The 24,629-nt window shown below is 40.7% G+C and overlaps 1 protein-coding gene across 1 annotated transcript; it reads left to right on the top strand.

The window, feature by feature from the left end:
- Positions 1 to 925: 925 nt before the first annotated feature.
- Positions 926 to 22,998, top strand: nagpa (N-acetylglucosamine-1-phosphodiester alpha-N-acetylglucosaminidase). Its single transcript, XM_071470539.1, has 12 exons — positions 926 to 1,101; positions 4,499 to 4,704; positions 4,878 to 5,145; positions 8,585 to 8,724; positions 10,171 to 10,279; positions 12,938 to 13,066; positions 13,223 to 13,428; positions 14,357 to 14,404; positions 15,445 to 15,573; positions 16,356 to 16,487; positions 17,913 to 17,994; positions 20,731 to 22,998. Exons 1-12 carry the CDS (start codon positions 1,019 to 1,021, stop codon positions 20,990 to 20,992), a joined length of 1,794 nt encoding a protein of 597 aa, XP_071326640.1. The 5' UTR covers positions 926 to 1,018; the 3' UTR covers positions 20,993 to 22,998.
- Positions 22,999 to 24,629: the final 1,631 nt, after the last annotated feature.

Raw genomic sequence — 24,629 nt, 5'->3', positions numbered from 1 at the left:
ATTATAGGTGTTTATTTTGATTGTAATTATATGTATTATTTTATATTTTCACTGTGTACAGAATCGTACAGAGCAATGAAAAGTTATTACACATGTTCTTCCCTCTTTCCGTTTCCTGCCGCTGAAGTCAGTACAGCTACAGATGCCTGCCGCGGTGACAGTCATGTGACCGCGCAGAGTCAAGGTACAACATTACCTCATAAAATACTACAAACGAATTTCAAAACAAAAGTAAAATGTTGAAAAAATACTCCGTGACGAAACGCTTCAAGACGTCTTTCTTTTTCCATTATTTTGAATTCTTTTGATTTCGTTGTCATCCATTTACCTAACCCATTTCCTTTTACTGGTCATAAACATAGACTGTATATAGGTCATAAAGTGATTAAAAATCAATATATGGACACAACATACAGTGAATGCAGGAACATGTTATCCACAGTTACACACAGCATACCTACCACAAAAAGAGCATTAAATACTTAAAGTTTTGGAATTGAAGTGAAAGTTTTGGTCTAAAAATAATTGACAGCATAACGTCATTCATTTGACTAAATATGCTCTTTTTGCACATTTATAATCCGTTTTTCCATTTTGGTTTTGCTAATACTGTAACAATTCTTAAATCCCTGATAAAAATTAATTTCATGTCAGTATTTTCTGATGTTAAATGAGAATCAGGTGATCAACAGAGAAAATAAAACAGATTTACATTTCTCTGACATGTGAGAGACACAAAATATTATTTAAAAAAACGAATTATTACTTGAAATGAAGTAAAGAAATAGAAATCCACGTTAAGTCAGAATTATGAAGTGATGTCAAGTCTGAATGAGATACTACTGGTTTAAAGTCAGTTATGAGAGTAAAAAGTACAATTGCGCAAAGCGCTTTTATTTTTTAAAGTAACAGGAAGTTGTAAGATTTGGTGTGTTTACTTTAATGTCATGTGCTAGCTGGATGATGTGGGAACCAGCAGCAGGAGAGGGGGGTTTGGCGGGGCAGAACTCCTCTTCATATGGCAGCAGTGTCGGTGAAGAGTCCGTGTGTGTGGCTGCTGCTGTGGCTCTGTGTCCGGCTGTCCGGGACCCAAAACACCCGGTAAGACAGCTGCTTTCCGTTCGAGCTAACCGCTAATGTTAGCTAGCTGCTAGCGGCTGGTAGCCGAGCCTGAAGGCGGACAGAAGTGTGTTCACAGTTGTTTCTTCTTTTTAACTAACAGTTGAGTTAGTTAGAGTTGAGCTAATGATAATTTTGGAGAAATTAAACTGGTCTGTAATCACACTCCGGTTTATCTGCAAACACACTAAGCAAACTCATGCTAACCTAACTTGCCAGCTGTTGGGCAACAGCGTCCAACAGCTGGTCGGTAATAAGATAAGATAACAGCAGTGTTGCTGGGCGCAAAGACCTCAGAGGAAAATAAAAACGAGTATCTTAACATTTGAATGGCATTAATATAGAACAGCAGTGGGTATCTTTATTCCCACATTGATAGCAGTCAGTGCTCTGCGTTTGATTTGTGCTGAGTTGTAATGGTGATAACTGCAGTTAACGCTTGTTCAGGCCAAAGCTTGGGTCACAAGATGAGACTCGCCATCACATTTAGTTTCGTTCTTCAAACCGACAGCTCCTGAGAACATGTGGCTGCAGTTGGACGCTTTGGCCACAAGATGGTACCGTGGTGTCAGATATTCACAGCTACTCCAGCATGAGAAGAACCCATAGCACTTTCATTAAATAAACAGAGCTGCAACAAATTGAGGCACAGACAAATTAATCTGCAACTATATTGATAACTGATTAATCCCTTCAGCAGTTTTTCTCTGCTTCCACTTATTCAAATGTGAGGATTTGAGGGATTTTTTAAATTAATATATCACAATAAACTGAATATCTATGGCTTTGAACTGTTTATTTAAAAAAAAAAACAACAATCTGAATACATCTCTTTGGGTCGTGAGAAATCGCAACTGGCACTTTTCAACAATTTCTGACACTTTGTAGACAAAACAATTGAGAAAAATAACGACAATGTTTTGTGATTTGTGACAATGAGTGTGATTATTGTTTATGACATCATCTACCCATTAAATTGATCAAAACGGGTGCGACAAGATCTGAAGAGCTCACCACCTCAGCGGCCATGTTTCACAGAACTGTGCAATGGTTTTAGCAACTAAAATTAAAGTGAGGAAGCTTTCAGATGATTTCATGGGATGTTCCAGCCTCTTGGAGAACCTGCCTCAGTTCTTCCGTGAATCCAGGCTGTCGTAGTGTCTTCTGTCTCTTCATGTGATCCCAGACTGACTCCATGATGTTAAAATCAGGGCTCCGTTGGGACCAGACAGTCTGTTTCAGTCTCTTTGTTCTTCTTGTCTCTGAAGATGGTTGTTTATGACTCTGGCTGTGTTTGGGCTTTTTGTCCTGCTTTAGGAACAATCTGTGACTGATCAGATGGAGGTGTTGCATGAAAATCGAAATATCTAAAGTGCACAACTAAAACGACTGTTCATTGTAAACAAACTCTGCCCAGACCTGTATGAACATGAGCAAAACTAAAATAAAAAAAACACCAAGATGTTAAACTCACTCACACAGCTCTGGTCTGACCATCAGAAACATGTGGACTGGAACAACCAGGGATCAAACCACCACCCCTTGACCTCCTCCTTAGTCAATTCATTGATCAGTGTAGAGTAAATCATTTATTTTTGGGAACTTGTGTAGAGACATACGATCAATTAATGGATTAACCGACTGGCAAAAAAATTAGGCATCAACAATTCTTTATAGCTTATCAAACATGTGGCATGTGGTTTGATCTTTTAACAGTATTACCAGCAATAAGGTTGCAGCGTGTCACTAAATGCAGCACATTTATCGTCATTATTTTTAAATTCTTTCAGAAACTATTATTTTGACATTTTAATGGTGAGTGAAGCCACTTCCTGGAGCTGCAGGTGTCTGGCAGCAGCGCAACACAGACAGAAAGTCAGGGAGAAAAGTAAACATTAAAATAATGATGAGAGAAACTAGATAGAGCATGGACTGTTTTTACACGTGAGGCCGAAGGGAAGCCACAGTTCAGCTCTTTGGAAAACACATTCCTCCATGTGATGAAACTCTAATTTGCGCTGTGTGATGAAACTCGCCCATTAAATGAGTCAACACGGGAAGACTGACCCGACACAGGATTTATTTCTGAACTCAAACACAAAAACATATTTTTTTTCTTCCTCCAGAGGATTTTGCGTAAAGTTATTTTTTTGCTTTTTCAGAGTTGTGGGAATGTTTTTCTTCCTCACACTCAGATAAGATTTGATTTATTGCAGGATATTTTGACACTTATATGACCACACTGGTATGTGCTGTTAACAGGGCTCATTATTTTTGGTTTTTATTTTTACTAAACAAGATTAGAAGACAGCTTTATGCGTAAAATCTAATATCTAGTTTTGGCAATTTCAGAAAAAATGATACCCAATAAATCAAAATCCATCAAACAGTCCTGCTTATTGGTTTTTAACGTTTGCCTACAATAACCTCATACACGCAGAAACATTTGAACAGTTCTGCAAAATCTCACTGTGTGTCATCATGATATTTTGTTATCGGTGTATAATTTGAATTTTAAAACTGATGCATACTTAAAAGAGCCAGTTAAGCAAAAACTGGGGAGTAAATCAGATTATAAGTATAAATCTATTTTTCCAGTTTTCCTTTTTATGTTCTCTTCTATGAACTCTTCATTCGCTGTACCTCTCTAAACAGGACTTTCTTTATTGTTGACTGAAGAAAACTGTCTCTTCTTCTGGCACAAAACACAAGTTTTAGGAAAAAAAATCCATGAAAAAATCAGTTTACATGGATGTGAAAGAAGAGGTTGAATTTGGACCTTTGTTGGCCAGGACATTATGACTCAGTGCTGACAGTGTATGGACATTCAGACATTTCTTTCACTGGATTAAAAAATTATTTAAAAAAAAAAAAACAGTTTTCAAATAGAAGCAATAAGGAGAAAAGTGGCTTTGGACAGGTGGACTTGTGTGTAACCTCTTAATGCACAAGGCATCTGCAGGTCTTGAGAAGTCTTGGACAGATGCATTCATGCATGTATATTTCTGCTTCTCTTTCCTGCCACAGACGGGAACAAAGGTTAAACATTTTCTTTGTATCTGCTTTTTGGACACGTTACACAATAAAAGTGTGATTTTTGCCACAGTGGATTGTAAAAGGCATTTCATTCAATGCTATGAAGGTCAATAATTTCATGTACTACTAAATAATTCTGAGCCATTTTATCCTTTCATCATTCTTTGACTGCTGTGGATGTGAGAACAGTATTAAATAATGTTCTATGTGGGATCACAAAGGTCTTTAAATGCCTTAGATTTAACTTGGTGATCGCTGTAAAAACCCTGAATGCATTTGCAGTCGCCCTTTGTTTCTCTCTCAGTATTATAAAACCAAGTTTTCTCTCTCTCTTCCATTGTAGAGTCTCTATGGACGATGATGTTCTGCTGCCGTACGCCCATGGCCATGGCCCCTCCCACTCTCACCGCCACGTCAGAGACTGTCAGCAGACCATTCATGGCAACACCACCCATGAGAGCTGGCCCTCCAGTAACCACAGCGGGCTGCCTCTGGCCGAGTCCATGGTGTTTGTGACAGACGTCCCGGAAAGCTCCAGATATGCTTACGGTCAGTGATAGAGACAGGAATACAAAATAACTTTATTGACCAACTGAAGAGTTTAGACTGATGTGACTCACTGTGTTGAATCTGGATGTGATTATTGATGAACCTCTGATTTATTGATCTCACGAACCCTGAAGCAGCAGCATCAGTTTCACCCTCACTGTCTCTGTTCCCAGGCCACATGACGGTGGTCCACGACCCGTTGAGGACGGTGTCGGTGTTGGAGCCTGGCGGGCCGGGCGGCTGCGGGATGAAACAGACGGCCTCGGTGGAGGAGACGGCCAAAGCTGCCGGGTGTGTGTACGCCCAGAACGCTGGCTTCTTCGACACACAGTTGGGCAAGTGTCACGGCAACGTGGTTAGTGACGGCAGGATGGTGAGGGACAGCGGCGGGGTGCAGAACGCCCAGTTTGGAATCAGGAGGGACGGCACCCTTGTGTTTGGGTAAGAGATCCAGCCTCTGACAAAGCTCAGAGACTGAGCCACATAAATGATCAACCTGTTTCCTCACTTACCTCTGATGGTATCTGTCTGTATGACAAGACACCGGCAGTGAGAGAAAGTGAGAAAACATGTTTTTTCTCATTTGGCGTAATGAACCTTTGATTATCTATAATTGGATTCATTGGTAGCTTTGTTGGAGATGGCACACAGATGGAAATGAAGCCTGAGAGGCTCAGTTTAGAAAAAAAAAGTTTCATAAATTGTCGACTGTAAACTGTCAACATATTTTTTTTAACTGAACCTCTTCAACTCTGCAGATTTTGCAGCTACTCAAACATTTCTAATGTGGCTTCTTGTCCTTTTGTCCTCAGTGTTTTTACTTTTCATGAATTAGTCAGTTATAATAATTTTAAGCTAGTTGTTATGTAAGATAACTTCTTACTGGTTTAACTTGATAAAAAACACACACACATCCACTGATGTAAGAATATAGGCTAAAAGTTTCTTTCTTAGAGGCACTCGATCAGCTCAGCTCCTTCAGCCCTGTGTTTCATGCTAATGCTGATGGTAATAATGATAATGATGATGATGATAATAATGGTAATAATAATAACTTGTATAGCACCTTAAAAAAGTTACAAAGTGCTTTCCAATAAAAACAAAGAATAAAACTAAATAAAATCCAAAGGATAAAGTAATTAACATGATAACATAATTCAAATGTAAGATTAAAAAGAGGATTTTGAGTTTGTCTGAGATCCTGAGGGACGACCTGTCCTTATTTAACAGTTCATTTTTAGACATAAAGAGATTCTGACAAAACTTAAAACTTGAAGCGACTGGAAGTTTTGGCAGCTTCAGTCCTCTGCAGCAGCTTCTTGTGTCCTTGTGTCCAAATCCGACATCCAAAATAGCTGTAAAATAAAAGGTGTGTTGCCATTTGTGAGGATTAGCTGCTTTTCTTAGATAATAAATTCAACATTTTTAGATTTTGGATTGATATCACCTCCGACTTTAAGGAAACATGTTTCACTAGTTTCTGACATTTTATGTACCAAAAGGATGAGTCAATTAATTTGGAGAATGATAATTAATAATGACAATAATCATTAGTTGCAGTGCTTATTATCTGACTAATGATGCATGAAGAAACTCCAAACACTTAATCAGCTACTGTATCCCAAACATAGTAGAAATATTGTTATGCATGAGTGTTGTAAGGCTTTGTGTTTGCGTATGGACACCTTTGCACCTTTCAATCCCACACTGTGCTAATGCAGGTTGATCTGAGCTGCAGCCAAATACTGGTGCTGTTATCACAATTCCTGGTTTTAAGGAACCGCAAAAGCTGCCAGATCACAACAGTCAGTGTGCCAAGGACTTTTATTTTGATAAGGCACGAGAGAATGCATGAGAGTTATCACCAGTGTGTCTTTAAACATTCAGAAACAAGATTTTGCATAAACTTGAGCCACTTTCAGTCTCTGCTTGCCTGCCGCCGGCCTCCTCTCAGGTTTTGTCTAATGTAAACCACATTTGCAAGATTTGAACAGCTTCCTGTTTGTGTTGGTCTGAAACATATAACCTCTGGTTCAGTTAAATAACAATCCACATATTATGAGTTCATATCAATATGAGTCACTGTATCATCAGCCCAAACATGGTGACATCTCATAATCACAGTGGAAAGATCCGACAGAGCTTCTGTCGGATAAATGACTAATAAATAATAAAGTAAGTTTCATAAGATGCTGAAAACAGCTGAGGTCAAGAGTTCAATAGATATTTATTAGTCCCCAAGGATAGAAGTGGTTTTTATAATGCCAGTGTAAGGTCAGCACTTCTCCCGCCCACACAAACAAACACATGCTCACACACTTTATCTATAAACCATGAAAAAATCATTTCAACTTGTTTGTTTGGTACCTGAGTAATCCCAGGAATTCCTCCATGATTCAACCATCTGTGTGGGTCAAAAACCCGGAATCAGTCCCTGGTAAAAAGTCAAATAAACATGGATACACCTTACACACACACACACACACACACACACACACACACACACACACACACACACACACACACGCACACACACACACACACACAGACACACACAGACACAGACACAGGCAGCAAACCACAGACTCGATACAACATGTTGTCCTGAACCCGTCAGTCAGGCCAATAACAAACCTGCATCTCAGTTTAAAATAGAAAACATTGCTTCATCCACAGGAACCAAACTTCTGGTCCCAGTGTGATGCAACAGTTGGGCCGTGTTTGCACCTCCTGGTAGAAGTGACCCATTTACATGTGGCACAGAACAGATATGTGTTGGTTTGTAGGAAGGGAAAAACTGAGGTACCTGGAACACATGAAGCTGTTGTGCAGATGTTTAAATATCAGACAGGACGCTTATTTTCACCCTGCGGTTGTAAAGGTTCGTGGATTTCATCATTTAGCTGAGTTATTGCAGTTACATTGTGAGGAACTGAGCAGCTCATAGTGCAGGAAGGAGAGGACAACATTCAGTGTAGCACACTAACTTATTTATTAACCATCATATTAACAAAGTGTATTAAATTCACAAAATATCAAAAATGTAAAGAATGAAATCCATGATTTTATTATTATTATGTTTACCATATTCACCCACTAACACCTGTTACTTAGACTTAGATGGGAGTCCCATTAGATTTGCAGGTATTTGGTTTATAAATTAGAAGTCTGACCTGATGATGGTTTTAGGGGAAAAATCACCAAAGTTATTATAATTCTGAGGGGAACATTCATATCTGAAACACATTTAATAGTAATCCGTCTAATATTTGTCAAGACATTTCACTTAAAACCATGAATGTGAACCTCATAGTTGCTACAGGAAAAGTCAAAACTTCTGCACTTCAAAATTTCATGGGAGTCAATTCAATATATGTTGAGATTTTTCTTTTTGGATTTTTCAGACTGAGTTTGTCAGAATCAGGTGTTTATTGTTAGACTTTCCTCAACTTGCATCAGTCGAAGCTGGATTTACAGAGAGAGGTGGTTCAGGATCAGGATCAGGATCAGGATCAGGATGCGTCCCTGTGGAGATACTCCAGACATGGGCAACAGGATCGAGACTCTGGTGGGGGGGGGGTCAGTAACACACCAGAGGAGATGCTTCTCATCTGGCCTGGCAACACCACAGGATCTCCCAGGAGGAGCTGGAGGATGTAGCTGCTAATGCTGTGAATCAGTTATGATAATAATTAAACGTCAGTGGGTCACCACAGTCATTAGGATTCTTTCTCTGCAGATTATTGATGTCTGCACAAACTTTCATAGCATCCATCTAATAATATGTAGACATTTCAGTCAGGAGCAGACTGTTGGACTGGCTGACTGGTATATTACTGAACTCCAGTGCTGATTCTCCGTCTCCCCTCTGTCCACCCAGGTATCTGTCACAGGACGATGTTTTGGACCAGTCCAACCCGTTCGTCCAGCTGGTCAGTGGTGTGGTGTGGCTGCTGAGGAACGGCGAGGTTTACATCAACCAGAGCCTGAAGGCCGAGTGTGACAAGACACAGGAGACAGGTAACACACTGACTCTGATAGTTTGAATCTCCCTCCATAGAAGAGTCTGTATGTTTTTAATCCAGTCAAACACAACAGGGGCAGATTTGACAAACATGCAGACCCAGGAGTTCAGATCAAGTTAACCTACTGTACAACAGTAGTGTGTAACTGGTCACCTGGTTCCTGAAACAGAGGCTTTCCAGAAAAAAGTCAAGGTTTTCCCTGAATTTCAGTCCAACAGATCACAGTCCTTCCCCTCGTCCAGGACCAGTTCTCCTCACAGACGGCGACTGGATCTGCTTCAGTTCAGCTGTAATTAAGTGAAACTATATCTCAAAGTGCTGCTTTGCAATGTTTGTGTAACGCAGAAGTGTGACACAACTCCAGCACTGCACTGTTTGATTAACGGTGACAAGAGTTCACATCAGGTTTCTTAACTGCACACATTTATAGTCACACACAGCGCACAGACCGAGACACACACTCTGTAAAACAGATGAGGAAGAGTTTTCCCAGAACTGATTTATCAGTGTTTACATGATGCTGTAACTTGACCTCAGCTTTGTGTGAACATCCACCAGTGTTGGTGTCATGTTGCTGATTGGAGCAACTAACCAGCAGTAAACACAGCACCAGTTCTCCTCAGTACACCTGCTCACAGTTCTTCAGGTGCTCAGCAGGAAGGTCGTTTCAGCATCTGAGAGAACCTGGATCTGTTCTTCTGTGGATTTACTCCATCTCAGTGTCTCCTCATATTTAGTTTTATTTTTTTAATATTTATTTAATCAGCCAGTGTCATTGAGATTAAAATCTCTTTTTCAAGAGAGACCTGAGGACAAGAAGCAGTCACAAGACACAATCAACAACAAAGACAACACAACTACACAGTACAAGAGACTAGGAAACAAAGAACCAGTAGCATTTACAGTGTGTGAGATCAAGTCTCTTTGGGGCCCAGACCCTCTGCTGCAGGACTCCTGGTTCTTCTAGTCCTTGAAGATAGTTCTTTATGACTCTGGCTGTGTCTGGAGTTGTTGTCCTGCTGCAGAATGAATCGGGGACCAATCAGATGCTTCCTGACGGGACTGTGTCTTAATTGCTGAAAAGTTTAGCACATTTCTGTTTTTCATTGGAATAAATAACAATGTTTATGTTTATTTCCAATTTTGATTTATTGTTTTTTAGAGTTTGAGCTATACGAAGTAAAGTCAGTCCTCAAAAGCTGAAACTTTGTAGAAAAACTCTAAAGGTCTTGACCTCACTGTCCCCTCTACTCTACTTTCACTTGAAAAACAGACCTGACATTTGTAAACAGCCTCATGTGGTTTGATGCATGAATGTTGTGAGGACAAGGTGTTAGACTTCAGGAAAGTCCTGGACGTGAGGTGAAAATAAAAAAATAAGACAGATTACAATAGTTTGATTTCTTAGTTAATACAAAACCTGTTTCTTGTACCTACACAGGGCTGCTCAGCACCTTTGTGAATGTGGTGTCGGCCCGGACGGCGGTGGGTCACGACGCTGAGGGCAAACTCATCCTGTTCCAGATTGATGGCAAGACGGGAGTGAGAGGGTAAGAGAAGAAGAGAGAGCTGAAATTTTTTACCTGATGCTTTTATCCAGAGAAACTGACTCATTTTAAAAAATCCAGCCAGTTATTAAAATTGATGAAATTGAAGCAGTATTTTTTTAAATTTACCTCCCAGTAAGTGGATGAAAGACTCAGCTTCTCTCTGGAGGAAAGAGAGTGAAAACATGTGATAATTTATTCCATTAACATAAAGTGACTCACAGGCCTTTGAGTCAATACAAAGGGCTCCAAGAAGGAATTAAATATGCAGGGTTTGGTTTTGCATGTGTGAGCTACCACTGAGCCAAACCCAGAAAAACAAGCTCCATGCTCTGTTCTTTGACGGTTCATCGTGAGAAAATCCTTCACTTAATATGACCAGGATATTTTATATTTTCAATACTATATACTTCTAATAACTGTATCAAAATCTCATCAAGTAACTTTGAGATTTAAAAAATGTCAAACATTTAATAAGGGATGATATGTTGAAATTGAAACTTATGATAAAAAAATCATTTTATGCTGATCGTGATGCCTAAAAGGATGAGTTATTGTTTGATAATTCTTGATACCAGCGCCAATATGATGCCAGACTTTCTGTACTGATACCAAAGCAGTAATGTTCAGATAACTTTGTTTCAGTGGTGTAAACATATTTTTTTGATAAAACACCTTTTTGCATCGAACAAAACATGTACATCAGTGTTTAAAAAGAACTTTGAATAAAATAGGTCTAAGATATACAAGAATTCCCAGTTTAGATGATGAAATATCTGATGAAGGAAAAAGTAAATCTACTCAAACGTTCAATGACAAGTTTTGATTCTTGACAGTTTGCAAAACTCAACACAACAAAAACATTTTTGCCTTTAAATACCAAAACTTAAAGGTCCCATAATTAACTATTCTTCTGTGTTTTATCTGAAGTGTTGATCTCTATCAGAAGAAGAAAAGAAGCTGGAGGCAGAGAATAAAAACAGTGTGATGGAGGATTAGCGGCGCAGCTAAAGGAGGCATTTTAACCCCTAAAAGATCCACTTTGTGAGCTGAATTAACACTAACAGATTAATGCTGCACGAAACCTCACAGATCTCTCCACCGATCAATTCTATTGATCTGACTTTCCCTCCACCCTCAGACCTGCAGTGACTCTGGAGATTGATGTGTTGGTGTTAATGATCCGGCTTTTTAAAAGCACAACAAACTGACATGTCTGAACATGTCTGCTCCCTGTGTGCAGCTCCGCTCAATATCAGGCTCAATAAGACACGTACTGGAGGCTGACCCCCTGTGTCTCATGAACAACAGCAGTCGGAGCCCTGATTCATCCAGTGACTCTGCTGGAGGCTGCTGAAGATGTGCTAGCAAGCTTCCCTGCACACATGTTAGCTGTTGCACTTATCGGACCTCGTTGTCTCTCAGCAGGACTTATAATGTGTACAACCCACAAAGAAGAATTTAGGTTGTAGTTGCTCTTTAAGATTTCAGCCCTGGTTCATTTGCTGACACTTGGTGGTAACAGTAAGTGCAGTTTAACACCACAGTGAATAATCTCTGAGCAGCTACTTTGTCAGAAACACAACAGAGGAGCAGCTGGTGTGTGTTTACAACCGAGCCAAACAGACTCACGCTGTTTTACCAGAGAAATCAGTGAGGCTGGTGGCAAAGAGATAAAATTATAAACAGGAACACTGGATTACCAGCTGCACAGTTTCCTGTGAATCCCTCATGCATGTGGAGGCTTTTTGACTCTTGCATGGGAATGTTGGATCCTGCTGTTAACAATGAAACTTTCTATGTAGAGAGGTAAATGCAGAAATTCAGACATTAAAAACTAACAAAAGCAAAAACAAAAAACCTCATGATTTTTACCTCTCATCCTCTGCACCACATTGTAGGGCGTCTCCTGCCTCTGTTTGTCTACTATAGCTCCTGTCGCTCAGTGCAGTCTCTTATTTACCAGCACGTCTGTGTGTAATTCGTCGTCCTAACACAACTCTCTCCTCTAATGTCTTAACAAATTATAAGTGTGGTGCTTGTGGGAACTGGTTTGCAACCGTGCATCGCTGTGTTAATGTTTTTTGTTTCTCATTGTTTTGTTCTTCAAGTGGTTTAGACCGGTTTCCAACTCATAAAAATGTTGCCGGCCCACATCCGACCCCCTAACAACACATAGGCTAAATAATGCTCCCAGGGCTGATCTGAAACAAGTATCTGATGTGGACTGGCTTTTTAAACATTTGAAATGTTTTTTAAAGAAAAACGTAATTTATATGTTTGTTTGTTTTTTTTATTACATTTTTTTCAGTAACATTTTACTGTTTTTTTCATGTGAGTTGTCGACCCTCGTGCAACACCTTCACAGCCTAGCAGTGGGCCACAATCCACAGGTTGGGAACCATGGGTTTAAACAAATGTGGTGAATGAGTTTAATTCTGTTCAGAAAGGTCACGTTGGATTTATGTTAGAACAAATGTGAGTGTGATTTGAAATGAGGTTTTCTAACTTGAGGTTTCACATCACTTTGACTTTATTGTGACAGACTGATGTCACAGTGTCATCGGGGCTGATGATAATGATAATAATGATCTGGTGTCTGTTTGTCTCCAGCTATTCCATTTCTTCAGCCTGTGTTTAGTTTCACATTTTTTTGTGCAGGATGAGTCTGTGGGAGACGGCAGAGTATCTGAAGAAGTACGGAGTCATCAATGCCATTAATCTGGATGGAGGCGGGTCTTCCACCTACGTGATTGATGGCTCACTGGCCAGCTACCCCTCTGATCACTGGTGAGCCAATGAATCCATCATTCCTGTGTCACATGCGGCTGTCTCGTTCCCTTCAGCACCACGACATGTTACAGTGACAGGTGTGATTAATGTGACTGGTCTGATTGATGTTTTGAACTTTAGTGCTCTCCACCCTTCATCCTCTCTTTATCCCAGTATCCCAGACGGCAGGTGGCGCTGTGGCCGGCGTGTCTCCACCATCCTGTGTGTCCACCAGCGGCGCTGCCAGCCGTCAGACTGCAGCGGACACGGCGACTGTGTGGACGGTCGCTGCCTCTGCCACCAGGGCTGGCAGAGTCCTGCCTGTGACTCTCTGGTGTGTCAGCCGCCGGCCTGCGGCTCCCACGGTGTCTGCACTGCCAGTAAGTGTGGGTTGTTTTATTAGGTCTCAACGCCATTTTGTTTTCGGGTTGTCCCTCCGTCTGTAAATCCATCCATCTGTCTCGTTCTTGTGGACAGGATATCTCAGTAACGCCTTGACAGGAATCCTTCAACTCTGGTAGAAATGTTCACTTGGACTGATTAGATTTTGGTGGTCAAAGGTCAAGATCATGGTGACCTCACAAAACATGATTTTGGCCTTGTGAACATAATATCACCTCAACGCCTTGTGGGAATTTCTTCAAACCGCGAAGCGATGATTCTAGTTTTTTGATCCTTTTAGAGATCCTGGCAAATTATCAGTTTGGTCAAAGGAAACTGGTGGTGAGTCAAGTTTTTCAACCATCTCGCTGTTTAATCAAAGACATTAAGGCTTCCCAGACTCCATGGTCCAATGAGAATCATAATGAGGTATAATTTGTACTGACCTGACAGGAGCAACAAAACTAACAGGAGAGTGAAGGAGATGCCAGCCCACAAAGCCAAAACTATTCAAATTAACTGTGTGAGTTGGTCCTTTAAAAAATGAACTAAATCACATACAAAACAGGAAAACAGAGGAAACAGGATTTAAATGCATGAAACACTGTTGCATCTGCTCATTTCAGTCCTTAAAGGATTGATCTGGTTTATTACAGCTTGGTTCTTATCTTCACAGTTTGGCCCTTAATTTCTGATAGTTTTGTGCTCTTCATAGTAATCGCTGAGATCCAGGTTCATGATGACGTGGCTACAGGAAAGTGAGCACACTTGAAAAGTTCAGTTTCCAAACAGAGGCTGCAACATTTAATCTTCTCCTCCAGGGTCACAGGAGGATTTGTTCTTTCCATTTTCTGGGTTTCTTGCAGTAAACTGTGATATTTGTATTGTTGATTCATTGTGTGTCTTTGTGTCTCTTCTGTGTTACAGATGGCTGCGTCTGTGATGCTGGATGGAGAGGGGAAAACTGCAGCCAAGGTACACACACACACAAAGTCTGTCTTGTGTAGTTTTAAACATCAGGTGCTGCCATTTGTTGCAGAAATCTGCTTTTGCAGAATGTCTTGTTGTTAGAATTACATGTCTTAGAGTTCAAAGGTCACATACTGAGAGTTTATTCTCAGGTCAAAAACAAAAGCGTCTTGTTTACACAGCTTCACCTGCCCGGGTACCTGTACTACGAAGCAAGTTCAACAGGTTACCCAGGATATCTTTTCGTTATCCGACCTAACTGAGCCTAACATCGTCCGTCCTGATGACCTGTACCATGAAGCTGGTTTTTATCTGGCTCAGTTAACTTTGGGTTAACCTGTGCAGCTACGAGCTCGTTCACATGGAAGAGGCAGTTTTTAATTATAGCAACATCGTTAGAACCATGGATAAAGTTCCTTATATGATATAAGAAGAAAAGCTGATATTTGCTTGTGAATTTGGTTGAAGTTACATTCAAAACTGATAATTAACAAGGTGAAATGTAAACAATATCACTTTTATCACATGACTAGAATAAAAAGGAAACACTAGAACTAATTTCCAGTTATAACATATTTTATTAACTGAGTTAATGTCTAATGTCTATTCATGGCTCCTGACAAATAAAAAAATAAAATAAATTAAAGTCAGACCAAGGATCGTGACTCAGTGCAGCCATCAAATAAGCCTAAAAAAAGAAAAGGTGCACTTTGATCTGAGGTTTAAGTCAGAATTTTCCCACAGTGTTGTGAAAATACCAGATATCCACATCTGTATCTGCTTTAATAATAAACCTCTGTGCACTGTGACAGATTCCTAGCTCAGCTGTTGGACAGTGAGGATGATTGTTGTTATTCAGAACCTTTATTTTGGTGTGTGAGTGATGCTCTGTCTGTTGGTAGGACATTTATTTGTCCACACTTGAAGTCAGTGTTTCAAGCATGTCACTGTTTACTCTCCTCATACTTTATATTGATCACAGATTATTTTATCAGCTGGATCAGATGATGATTACATGAGCGCTGGGTTTTGTTTCTTATTTACAGAGTGCCTCCCAGGTTTCTATGGCGACGGCTGCAATCAGACCTGTGCCTGCGTTAACGGCGGTTCCTGCGACACAGTCTACGGACGCTGCACCTGCCCACCTGGTTTCCAGGGCAACACCTGTGAAGAAGGTAGAGCTGCTTTAAAGGTCCCATATTTTGCTGTTGTGTTGTTGTGTTGATATCAATAAGAAGAGAAGAACAGAAAGTCCTCATATTGGAGGAGCTTAAAGGTCCATATTTTACACTTTTATTCTGAGTGTTGATCTCCATCAGAAGATTTATTTGTTGATTTAAGAACCAAAAACCATCTCAGTGTAGTTTTACATCTCCTCTCTCAGGCTTCTCTCTGGAGCTCTAGTAACAACAGGTCAGTCAGCCAATCAGAAGAGAGGATCTGAGTGTCTCTTCTGATTGGCTGACTGTTTTCTGAGTGATCCAATAAGAATATAGCAGATTTCAAGTAAACACTCTGAGAAACCAAATCCTGCAAGTACTTCCCTCCTTTAACTTCTAATGTAAACATGTAGAGTTACTGTTTTAGAGAACAGAATTTAATTTAATTTATTTAATGTCATATTAAAGAGGTCTGAAAGTTGACTCGGTGAACTCTGTAGAAGAGCTGAATCCATTTTCTGCTGGTTTTCTATCATATTTTTTCACAGCTGGTTCAGCTGGTTTCAGGTCGTATGTAGTTTTAAAAAGTCTTGAATTTCACTTGGTGAAACCTGAAGAAACCAACTACAACTTCAGGTCCATTTATCAATCACTGCACTAGATTTAATTCACTTTAGTGACATTAAATCAATCCATTGAAAAATGTGACAACAGAACATCGTCCCGTGTGTGAAGGTTGTTTTTGTCTTTGTGCAGTTGTTTAAATTTGTGTTAATTTAAATTTCTCTCTGTGTCAGTGTGTCCTCTGGGTTTCTTCGGTCTGTCCTGTGCTCAGGAGTGTGACTGTGACGACCTGTGCCCATGTGACCCACAGACAGGAAGCTGTAACGCCACGCTGCAGCGAGAGACCAACTACACCCTGCACAGAGGTACACACACACACACACACACACACACATACAGGGGTCACTGGGTGGCTGATGGTGGTGAATAAGTTATTGTCTTCATTCAGAAGACTGTTTTTTTAGATGATGATTATCTACCTGCAGCATCTCAGCTTCCTCTTCCTCATCCTCACTATTACATCATACACAGAGATAAAAATACATAAACATGTTGTCTTGTTTAGGGGTGTGTGTGTGTGTGTGTGTGTGTGTGTGTGTGTGTGTGTGTGTGTGTGTGTGTGTGTGTGTGTGTGTGTGTGTGTGTGTGTGCTCACATTTAGCACCTGTGTGCTATATTTGCATAGAGCAGAAGTAAAAACTGTCCAGTCTCTGTTGTGTCTGTCCAAACAGAGCAGCTGTGTCAACTGGGAGGACTGGTCTGCACACCAGCTGTTTATAATCTTATACTGGTCATTAAGGCTGCAAATAACAATTATATTCTCATTTAATTGATTCGAGGTTACGTTTATAAAAAGTTAGAAGATGGAAAAAAGAAAATGCCCATCACAGTTTCCCACAGCCTAAGCTGACATTTCACTTGTCTTATTTTGTCCAATCAACAGTTCAAAACCCCAAAATATGCACTTTAAAATAATATAAAACTGAGAAGAACAGAAAGTCCTCATATTGGAGGAGCTTAAAGGTCCATATTTTACACTTTTATCTGAAGTGTTGATCTCATCAGAAGATTTAAGAACCAAAAACCATCTCAGTGTAGTTTTACAGCTCCTCTCTCAGGCTTCTCTCTAGAGCTCTAGTAACAACAGGTCAGCCTCTCTTCTGATTGATTCCAGGTGGGCGGGGCTTGGGGCATGGCTGAGGGTGGTGACTGCTTTGTTGTGACATCACAAAGTCCCAGAAGTCCTGACGGCTGGTTTTAAGGCTCAGTGTCTGAATACAGGCTGTGTGCATTTCTCTGTGGACTGAGGCTTTGATACTTTCACAGTATTAATATAGAACCTAGAGCTGCTTTATAATCACAAACACATGGACGTCTACCTTTAGACTGGAGTGAGCTTTTAAAAAACTGACTCAAACAATGAATAGATTATCAAAATAGTTTTTGATTTCAACCTAATCATGGTGTTTTTTCAGGAAATAATTTATAGTATTTGTCCCCTTTTGTTTATGTACATTTCACAGAGACAGTAAAATGTCTTTTAAACATGTAAGAAGTTATTTATTTGTTCTTTAACCTCTGGAGCTGTTTCACTGTGGTTCACAGTTTATTTCAGTGTCTTCCAGCTGTTGCTCATTTCACTGTGGAACAATAAGTGTCCAAAAAATCAAGCTGAGTTTACTATATGCTGTCAGTTCTCAAGTGTGATCCTACTGCAGACTCCAAACCTCTGTATGTTTACTACGTCTTTGTATTTCACTGAACTCTTCTTCTTCTTCTTCTGTCCACAGCTGGACACTGTCTGGCCAAACAGATGATTGTGTCTTGGAGACGAGAGGAGGAAGCTCACAGAGAGCAGCCGTATCTGACAGAGTAAGTGTCAAAGGTCGAGTAACGTGAGCCTACCCTCACCTTTGACCTTTTCATCTCTGGTGTCAGTCCTTTGTGTGTGTTCAATAAACCATCTCCTGCACACTTTGCTATTTTAGCAACAGCTCTAGATTTTACTTCATCACATGGGACAAATCCTCCTGATTGTTTACGATGGAGAACAGAACTGAGGAAAAAGGGGTAGAAGAATTTATTTCTTGTGTTTTTCCATCTTTTTTCATATGATTGACAGTTGCAGATACAAAGATTTGTCCCTTGGATGTAGAAAATCTGTTGTGAGCTGAGGTGTGAAATCGGCCGATCTGTCGGCCAAATGTTGTGAAATTTAAACCACAGCTGGTTCAGTTCATCTTCTCTTCCCGCCACTTCAACACGCTGTTTGCAAAGTATTTTTTTTAGTCAGTGTGGCTTAAAGTCAAAACCACTAATTCCTTATAAGAATAAATCTTTGAGGCAAATTGAAACAGGTTTTTGCGCAGTGATGAGAAAACACAAACAGCAGCGCCACATTTCACGGTTTGATGTGAGATATTTAACAAACATTAATCATATCTCTCAATACAACAGTTCTGTCCTCTGCTCTGATTAATGGAGCCCAGTTAAAAACATCCCACACACACAAACACAGTGAGATACTGCAGACCTGCGTTTGGCTTCTGGTCTCAGACTCTGCTTCACATGTAAACAAGGCCGACGCTCTGAGGACGGGACGCATTAATTAGCCTCCTTACCTTTCACATGCAAGTGAGGGATTGTTAGTTGTTGCTATGGTTTCTGTGAAGGGCTTTGTGAAGCAGTGCTCTTGTCACAGATGGAGGGAAGGACGGCTTCATCATCTGTTAAAACCCTTATTGCACCAAATGAGTTGGATTAAAGCACATTTTAACGTGCACCAGCCTCTCGGAGCAGAAGTGGTGAGATAAGTGAATCTGTTTCTGAATTATTTTCTACTTCATTTACTATTTTTTTCTTAAAACCTCAGTTGTCAATACACAGTTAAACCTGCTGACTGTTGTGGGAGTGTTCCTGTGGAAGCGCAGCACTGATGTTACATGATGTTTGACCTTTCACTGGGTCCTGCAGTGGGTGTCAGGCTGTGCCATCATAAACCTGCTGGGCCCCATGACACCCCTCTGTAGCCGCGACCTAACTCACCTTTAAACTGACCTTTAAGCTGCTTTTAACTCCTGCTGTCACCCCAGCAAAGAGCAAGTACTCTGTATCTTCTCTGCCTTTGATAAGAATCTAAAACCACGTCCACACGACTACGTTTTAGTTTTAAAACTCATTTATTTCGCTGGGTTGTGTTGTAGTCGGGACGGACAGAAACAGAGACCTTTGGCAACAGTGACGTAGAGACCTACGGTGGCTCCTGATTGGCTCTTATCAGCCTCGACTACCAGTGGTGAAACAACATGGATAATGAATTACAAGTGCTGTTCCTCGTTCAGAGTATTAACACTAACTAATCAACTGCAGAGTAGACAGTCTGCTTCCTGTTTACACCGGCTTGCACATGCTCAGTGCACCTGAATGGTCATGTGATAAGAGTTTTCAGGTTTGTTCATCTGGACAAAGATCGATTTCACTTTAATATTAGTGTGGATGTTGCCTGAACGGTCCAACCAAATTTATCTAGCTCCACTAGTTCTACTAGTAGTTACCGGTTAAAACAGGAAATGACCTCTCTCTGACCTGGAGCACCTTTAAAGTGTTCTTGGCTTCTGAGCAGATACACAGACACTTGGCAGCGTGACGCAGCCTCATGTCTGCAGTGTATTTGCTCAGGTTGAGGTTGAGCTACAGCGACTGATCCAAATGGCTCATTGGACAAAAATAACAAGCAGTAACATAATAACTGTGGTAACTAACACTGTCTCTGTTTTCTTTGTAACTAGTACCAAATTACCAGTCAGCTAAATGTCAGCTAATTTCTTAGGAAATTAGGATGGAAAGTTCCTGAAAACCGTCTCTCTCTCTCTTTAGCCGGACAACCCGGCAGATTAAATGTATTTGTCATGATTTATTGACAACCACTGTGTTTACGTGCACTTGTGTAACCAGGTTACAGTCAGGCTCTCTGCAGTAACCTGATTTCTTAAATGGCTCATGGAAGAACAAACCAGAGCTTCATCTCTCCTGGAGAACGCTGATTAACTGTTGACAGCTTTTTCACATGTTTACTTGTTCATAACAAAGACTTCAGGAAGGGGAAGTTTCTCTGTGACAGGATGAATGTTGCATCATTACGGCTAAAGATGTCTCTTTGTGTTCTGCTGCCTCTGGTTTCTACTGCTAAACATTTGACCTTTGGTAAAAATCATTGGAGCTGAAAGAATTAGTTGATCACCAGAAAATGAAATGACAACTTTTTCATAACTAATAGTTTCAGTTATTAGTGAAGCAAAAATGTCAAAACATTTGATGGTTCAAGCTTCAAGCTCAAATGTTAAAATTTGATGCTTATTATGTTTTCGGGTTGTTCGTCCGTCCCAGTCTCCTGATGCAGGAATAAGAATTAGATATCATCCAAAACTGAGTGTTTCCCTTTTTAATATTTTAATATTTTGATATTTGGACCTTTATAATTCCTGATTTCAGGGCTGAAAGACCCGACATCAGGCTCTTTGCTTTCTGTGACGTCTTCCATGTTTTGAGTTCTTCTTTCTGAGCTGTGAGGTCATCAGATCAGTCTAATCCTCCTCCCTCCCTCCCCAGGCCAACATGGCTAATCATCACCGTTACCTTGGCCTCTCTGCTGTCAGCCAGCCTGCTGGCTCACCTCATACAGGCCTGTCGCGGTTCGGTGGTGGCTCGCTTCCCCGAGCGCCGGGACTACTCCTACGTCCCACTGACCGACATCAACGGAGCCATGTCACGTGCCGAAGCCTCAGCTGGGAAATCCAAGACCGGTTTTGGATTGGACGACTCGGACTCCCAGGATGAGATCTGGTCTCCGTCGCGCACAGGGAGGTCGTAGCTGTGAGGACGATGCTGCTGCTCAGTTTTCCTCTGCTTGATTTAATCTTGACGAATTCTAGCTGACAATCCTGCTGGAATGAAACAGAAGCTAAAGAAGCAAAACTGTTCTGTTCCGACCTTTACACGCCGCTGATGTCAGCCTTCACAGGTACTTTAAGAAGAAGCTGTTGACAGCTGGCCAGGTGTTCGCTCTCAGTTTCTGTTTACAGCCGAAGCCTTCCACTCTGATGATGAAGGGCAGAGGTCAAAGCTTTATCTTGTCTCCAGCTCCAGGTAGGACCAGGTCTTCAGCTCCTTCTCATGTAGACTGATGAACTCTGAACACTAACCAGGCGTCTGTATCACGAAGCCAGATCAGTGGGTTATCAGCTGACTTCGAGCTGAACTCATCAGCATCACTGTTAACCAGAGCCAATCACCATGGCAACTGCATCACTGGAAAAACTGAATCATGATTCCTACAGGAGCCTGATGGAGACCAAAGTAGTGAGTTTACAATTAAGACCAATTGATCCATCCTTTGATCAATCAGTCAATCAAACTTTATTTGTATAGCACATTTCACACAAACAATTGAGCACAAAGGGCTTTACAGAATAAAAGCATTGAAAAACATCCTCTCCACCCCTTCACTCTCTCTCACACACACACACACATTGCACTGAAGAAACACTGAAGACTGCAAAGCAAAGATAAAGATAAAGATAAAAATAATAAAATACTAAAACAGAAATGTACTGAAGTGACAAAAACCAAAAATACAGGTAGGTTATTAAAAAAAGCTCACTTCTTTAGCATTAAAACCACACATCCACTCTGACTTTAGTTCACCACCCCAGCAGACGGAAGTTATAGATGGGGCCTAACTGCAAAGCATTTCCTTTATAGATATTATTACTACATATTGTTGGTTTATTGTGTAACAGTCTTAAATTCACTTAAAACTACTGAACATGTTAAAAATGCCAAGTGTACGACTACTTCTGCAGCTTCTCATCATATTCCAGATGTGTGCCACTGATTCACCTCCCTGAAAACAGTGGTGGAAGAAAAAGCATTTACTGAGGTCACAGTAGAAATACCATATTCTAAAAATACTGCATTACAATTAAATGTTCTGAATTCAAAACATGACTGAAGAAAAAATAAAGTATTATAAAATGGAATCTCTCAAGTAAAGTACAAGTACCTCAGAAATGTACTTAAGTATCTAGAGATGATTAAATATCACTGTTTGCTGAGCAGTGAGCTCATCATTAGTGCTCGGTCTGTGATGAAGAAACCCCCCCCCCCCCCCCCCCACGCCCCCGCCCCCGCCCCCCCTCCTCACGTGAACATCCTCAGGTGAGCAGGAAAACCCAAAGAGAACTGAAGCAGCTTCATGACACATTTTATCCAGGATCAGCAGGGTTGAGCTCAGAGAAGCAGCTTCGTGATACAGACCCCAGGTGAGGTTTTCAGCCTGTTGCCATGTCAACAGATGACCGTTCAACTCAAGCCGGGAAGGTGCAGAGGGTCAAATCAAACTGTAGATTTCATGGTGAACAGGAGGATTTTTACATTTTCTTCTTATGCTCTGAGCTCCATGTCTGACTGTAACTGAGGTTAATGTGCAGACTGTGAATCATATCAGATAAAAGGATCAAGAAGCACAGTTTGCTCTCCCATCATTCCCTGCTGCAGATAAACTTATTCTTTCAAAGAATCCAAGGACCTGTAGTTGTACACGGTGCTCGCTGTTACAGGCACCAACCACCGGTGTCACCAAATCAACCTCGACTGAAATGTCCAGGTTTAAAACTTCAAACTTCTCTGTAGAAACATAACAGCTGTGCTTTTAGCCTGAAATTCTCTGTTTTTACTGAAGAAACATTCGTCATAATCTAATTTGTACATGTGACCAAAGGTACTAATGTAATCAGCAGATTTTACCTGTTTTAAACAAACTAATAAATGTAAATATCTGGATTCAGTTTTGAATTAAAGAAATGAATCTCTGGTTGATTGGTGTCTCAGCTCAGTGACTGACACAGATTTCCTGACCAGGCACCAGAGGGATCCAATGATGAGCATTGGTCTAGTAAAAGTAAAAACCACATTAGACACAGTGAAACTCTAGTGTTCATTACGCAATATTTGTTTTCTACTCTTACATCATTGTCACTGTCGGGGTAAAAGGTCAGATCTGGACATTTGGCAGCAACAGAGGAATGTTTAGCATGGTAGCATCCTAATGGTACATGCTAACAAAAACTCTACCATGCTAATACAGTGGCCGTAACAGGCTAAAAGTAACTGATGAAGTTAACAAAAGTTCATTCTTCACCATGGAAACAGTAGTTCTCTAAAAACAACTAGCTTTCAACCACATCTTAAGATTTTTCTTGTTCTGTGTTTGCATGTTAGCATTAGCAACAACAGGGTTCCAACATGTCCTGGAGAAGCTGGAGGTCGTGGAACATGAGAGGAACTGTGAAATAAAAAATACTGAGAGTAAACTGTCATAAGTAAAAGTGGGTTTTAAAGAGCATTTAGGTTTTCACCAGGATGTCTAACAACCTGTCACATCAGTGAGTCAGAATCAGAAGCTAACTTTAGCATCGTGTTCGTCTGTGCTCTTTGCTTCTTTAGAGATGAGGCTGTTGTTAGAGAGCGGTCAGTGTGATTCAGCTTCACCCTGAAGTCAAATGTTTCTGTAACAGGTTGCAGATGAACACGTTTTAAAGGAGGAACTCTGAATCCAGGGCATGATCGTGACACTACAGCCTCGGAAATGTCTTGGAAATGTCTTGGAAAACTGTAGCGTGGGAACCCAGAATAACAACATGGATTCAGTGAACATGTTAATGTCAGTGTCGGTGCTGGTGGGAATTCTCACGGCGTCCTGTCATGAACTGAAGTGTTGAACCAGCAGAAACTTGAACCTGCTGGTGGCGCTAGATTTGAAACTGCAAACTAAAAAGAAAGAAAGAAATGGAAACACGTGAAATTGGAGAAACTTTCAAGTGTCACAGAAAATGTTCAGGCCACATGAGGAAGTTTTTTCAGACTATTGAAGACTATTAAAGTGAAAGGAAAACACTTAATTTAATAAACACGATTTCCCAAAACATTGCAGACTATTATCTCCCCCAAATTCCTGACACGTAGTCGCTGCCAGATGTAAGGGGTTTGCCTTCCCATCCTCCTGTGCACCAGACGCCCTCGTCACCTTCAGTCACCGTGTTTAACTGGACTGATACTGAGGAGAAAAACTGCTTTTTTCACATGACATCACTCAATGGAAACATGGACCTTTCACACTGGTGTTTAAAAAAAAAAAAAAAGGCTTCCTCTGCAACAGAAACGCAGCTCGTGTGTTGTTCAGAGCTTTTAGATTCCGACCAGGTTTTCAGTCTTTCAGTTTCCATCCAGTTAATTCTACAAATGTTGAAAATGACACAGAACAAGAGATGGTCACATTCAGGTCATGATGTTTGACTCATTTATCTGCAGGTCACAGAAAACACAAATCTGTTGTTAGTGTTTTTATTGTGGATTAAAGGTTTTTGCTGTGTTTTGTCAGAAACCCTTGGTTGTCTGTTTCCCCCCAGCGGTGGCGGCGGCAGCGTTTTGCTGAGTGCAGCAGACTCTTG

Source organism: Trachinotus anak, unplaced genomic scaffold (assembly GCF_046630095.1).
Source record: "Trachinotus anak isolate AG129_WGS33_773 ecotype Australia unplaced genomic scaffold, CSIRO_AGI_Tana_v1 ptg000032l, whole genome shotgun sequence".
Lineage (NCBI taxonomy): Eukaryota > Metazoa > Chordata > Actinopteri > Carangiformes > Carangidae > Trachinotus > Trachinotus anak.
The sequence above is the reverse complement of the archived record's forward strand: the minus strand, read 5'-3'. Positions and strand labels throughout refer to the sequence as shown.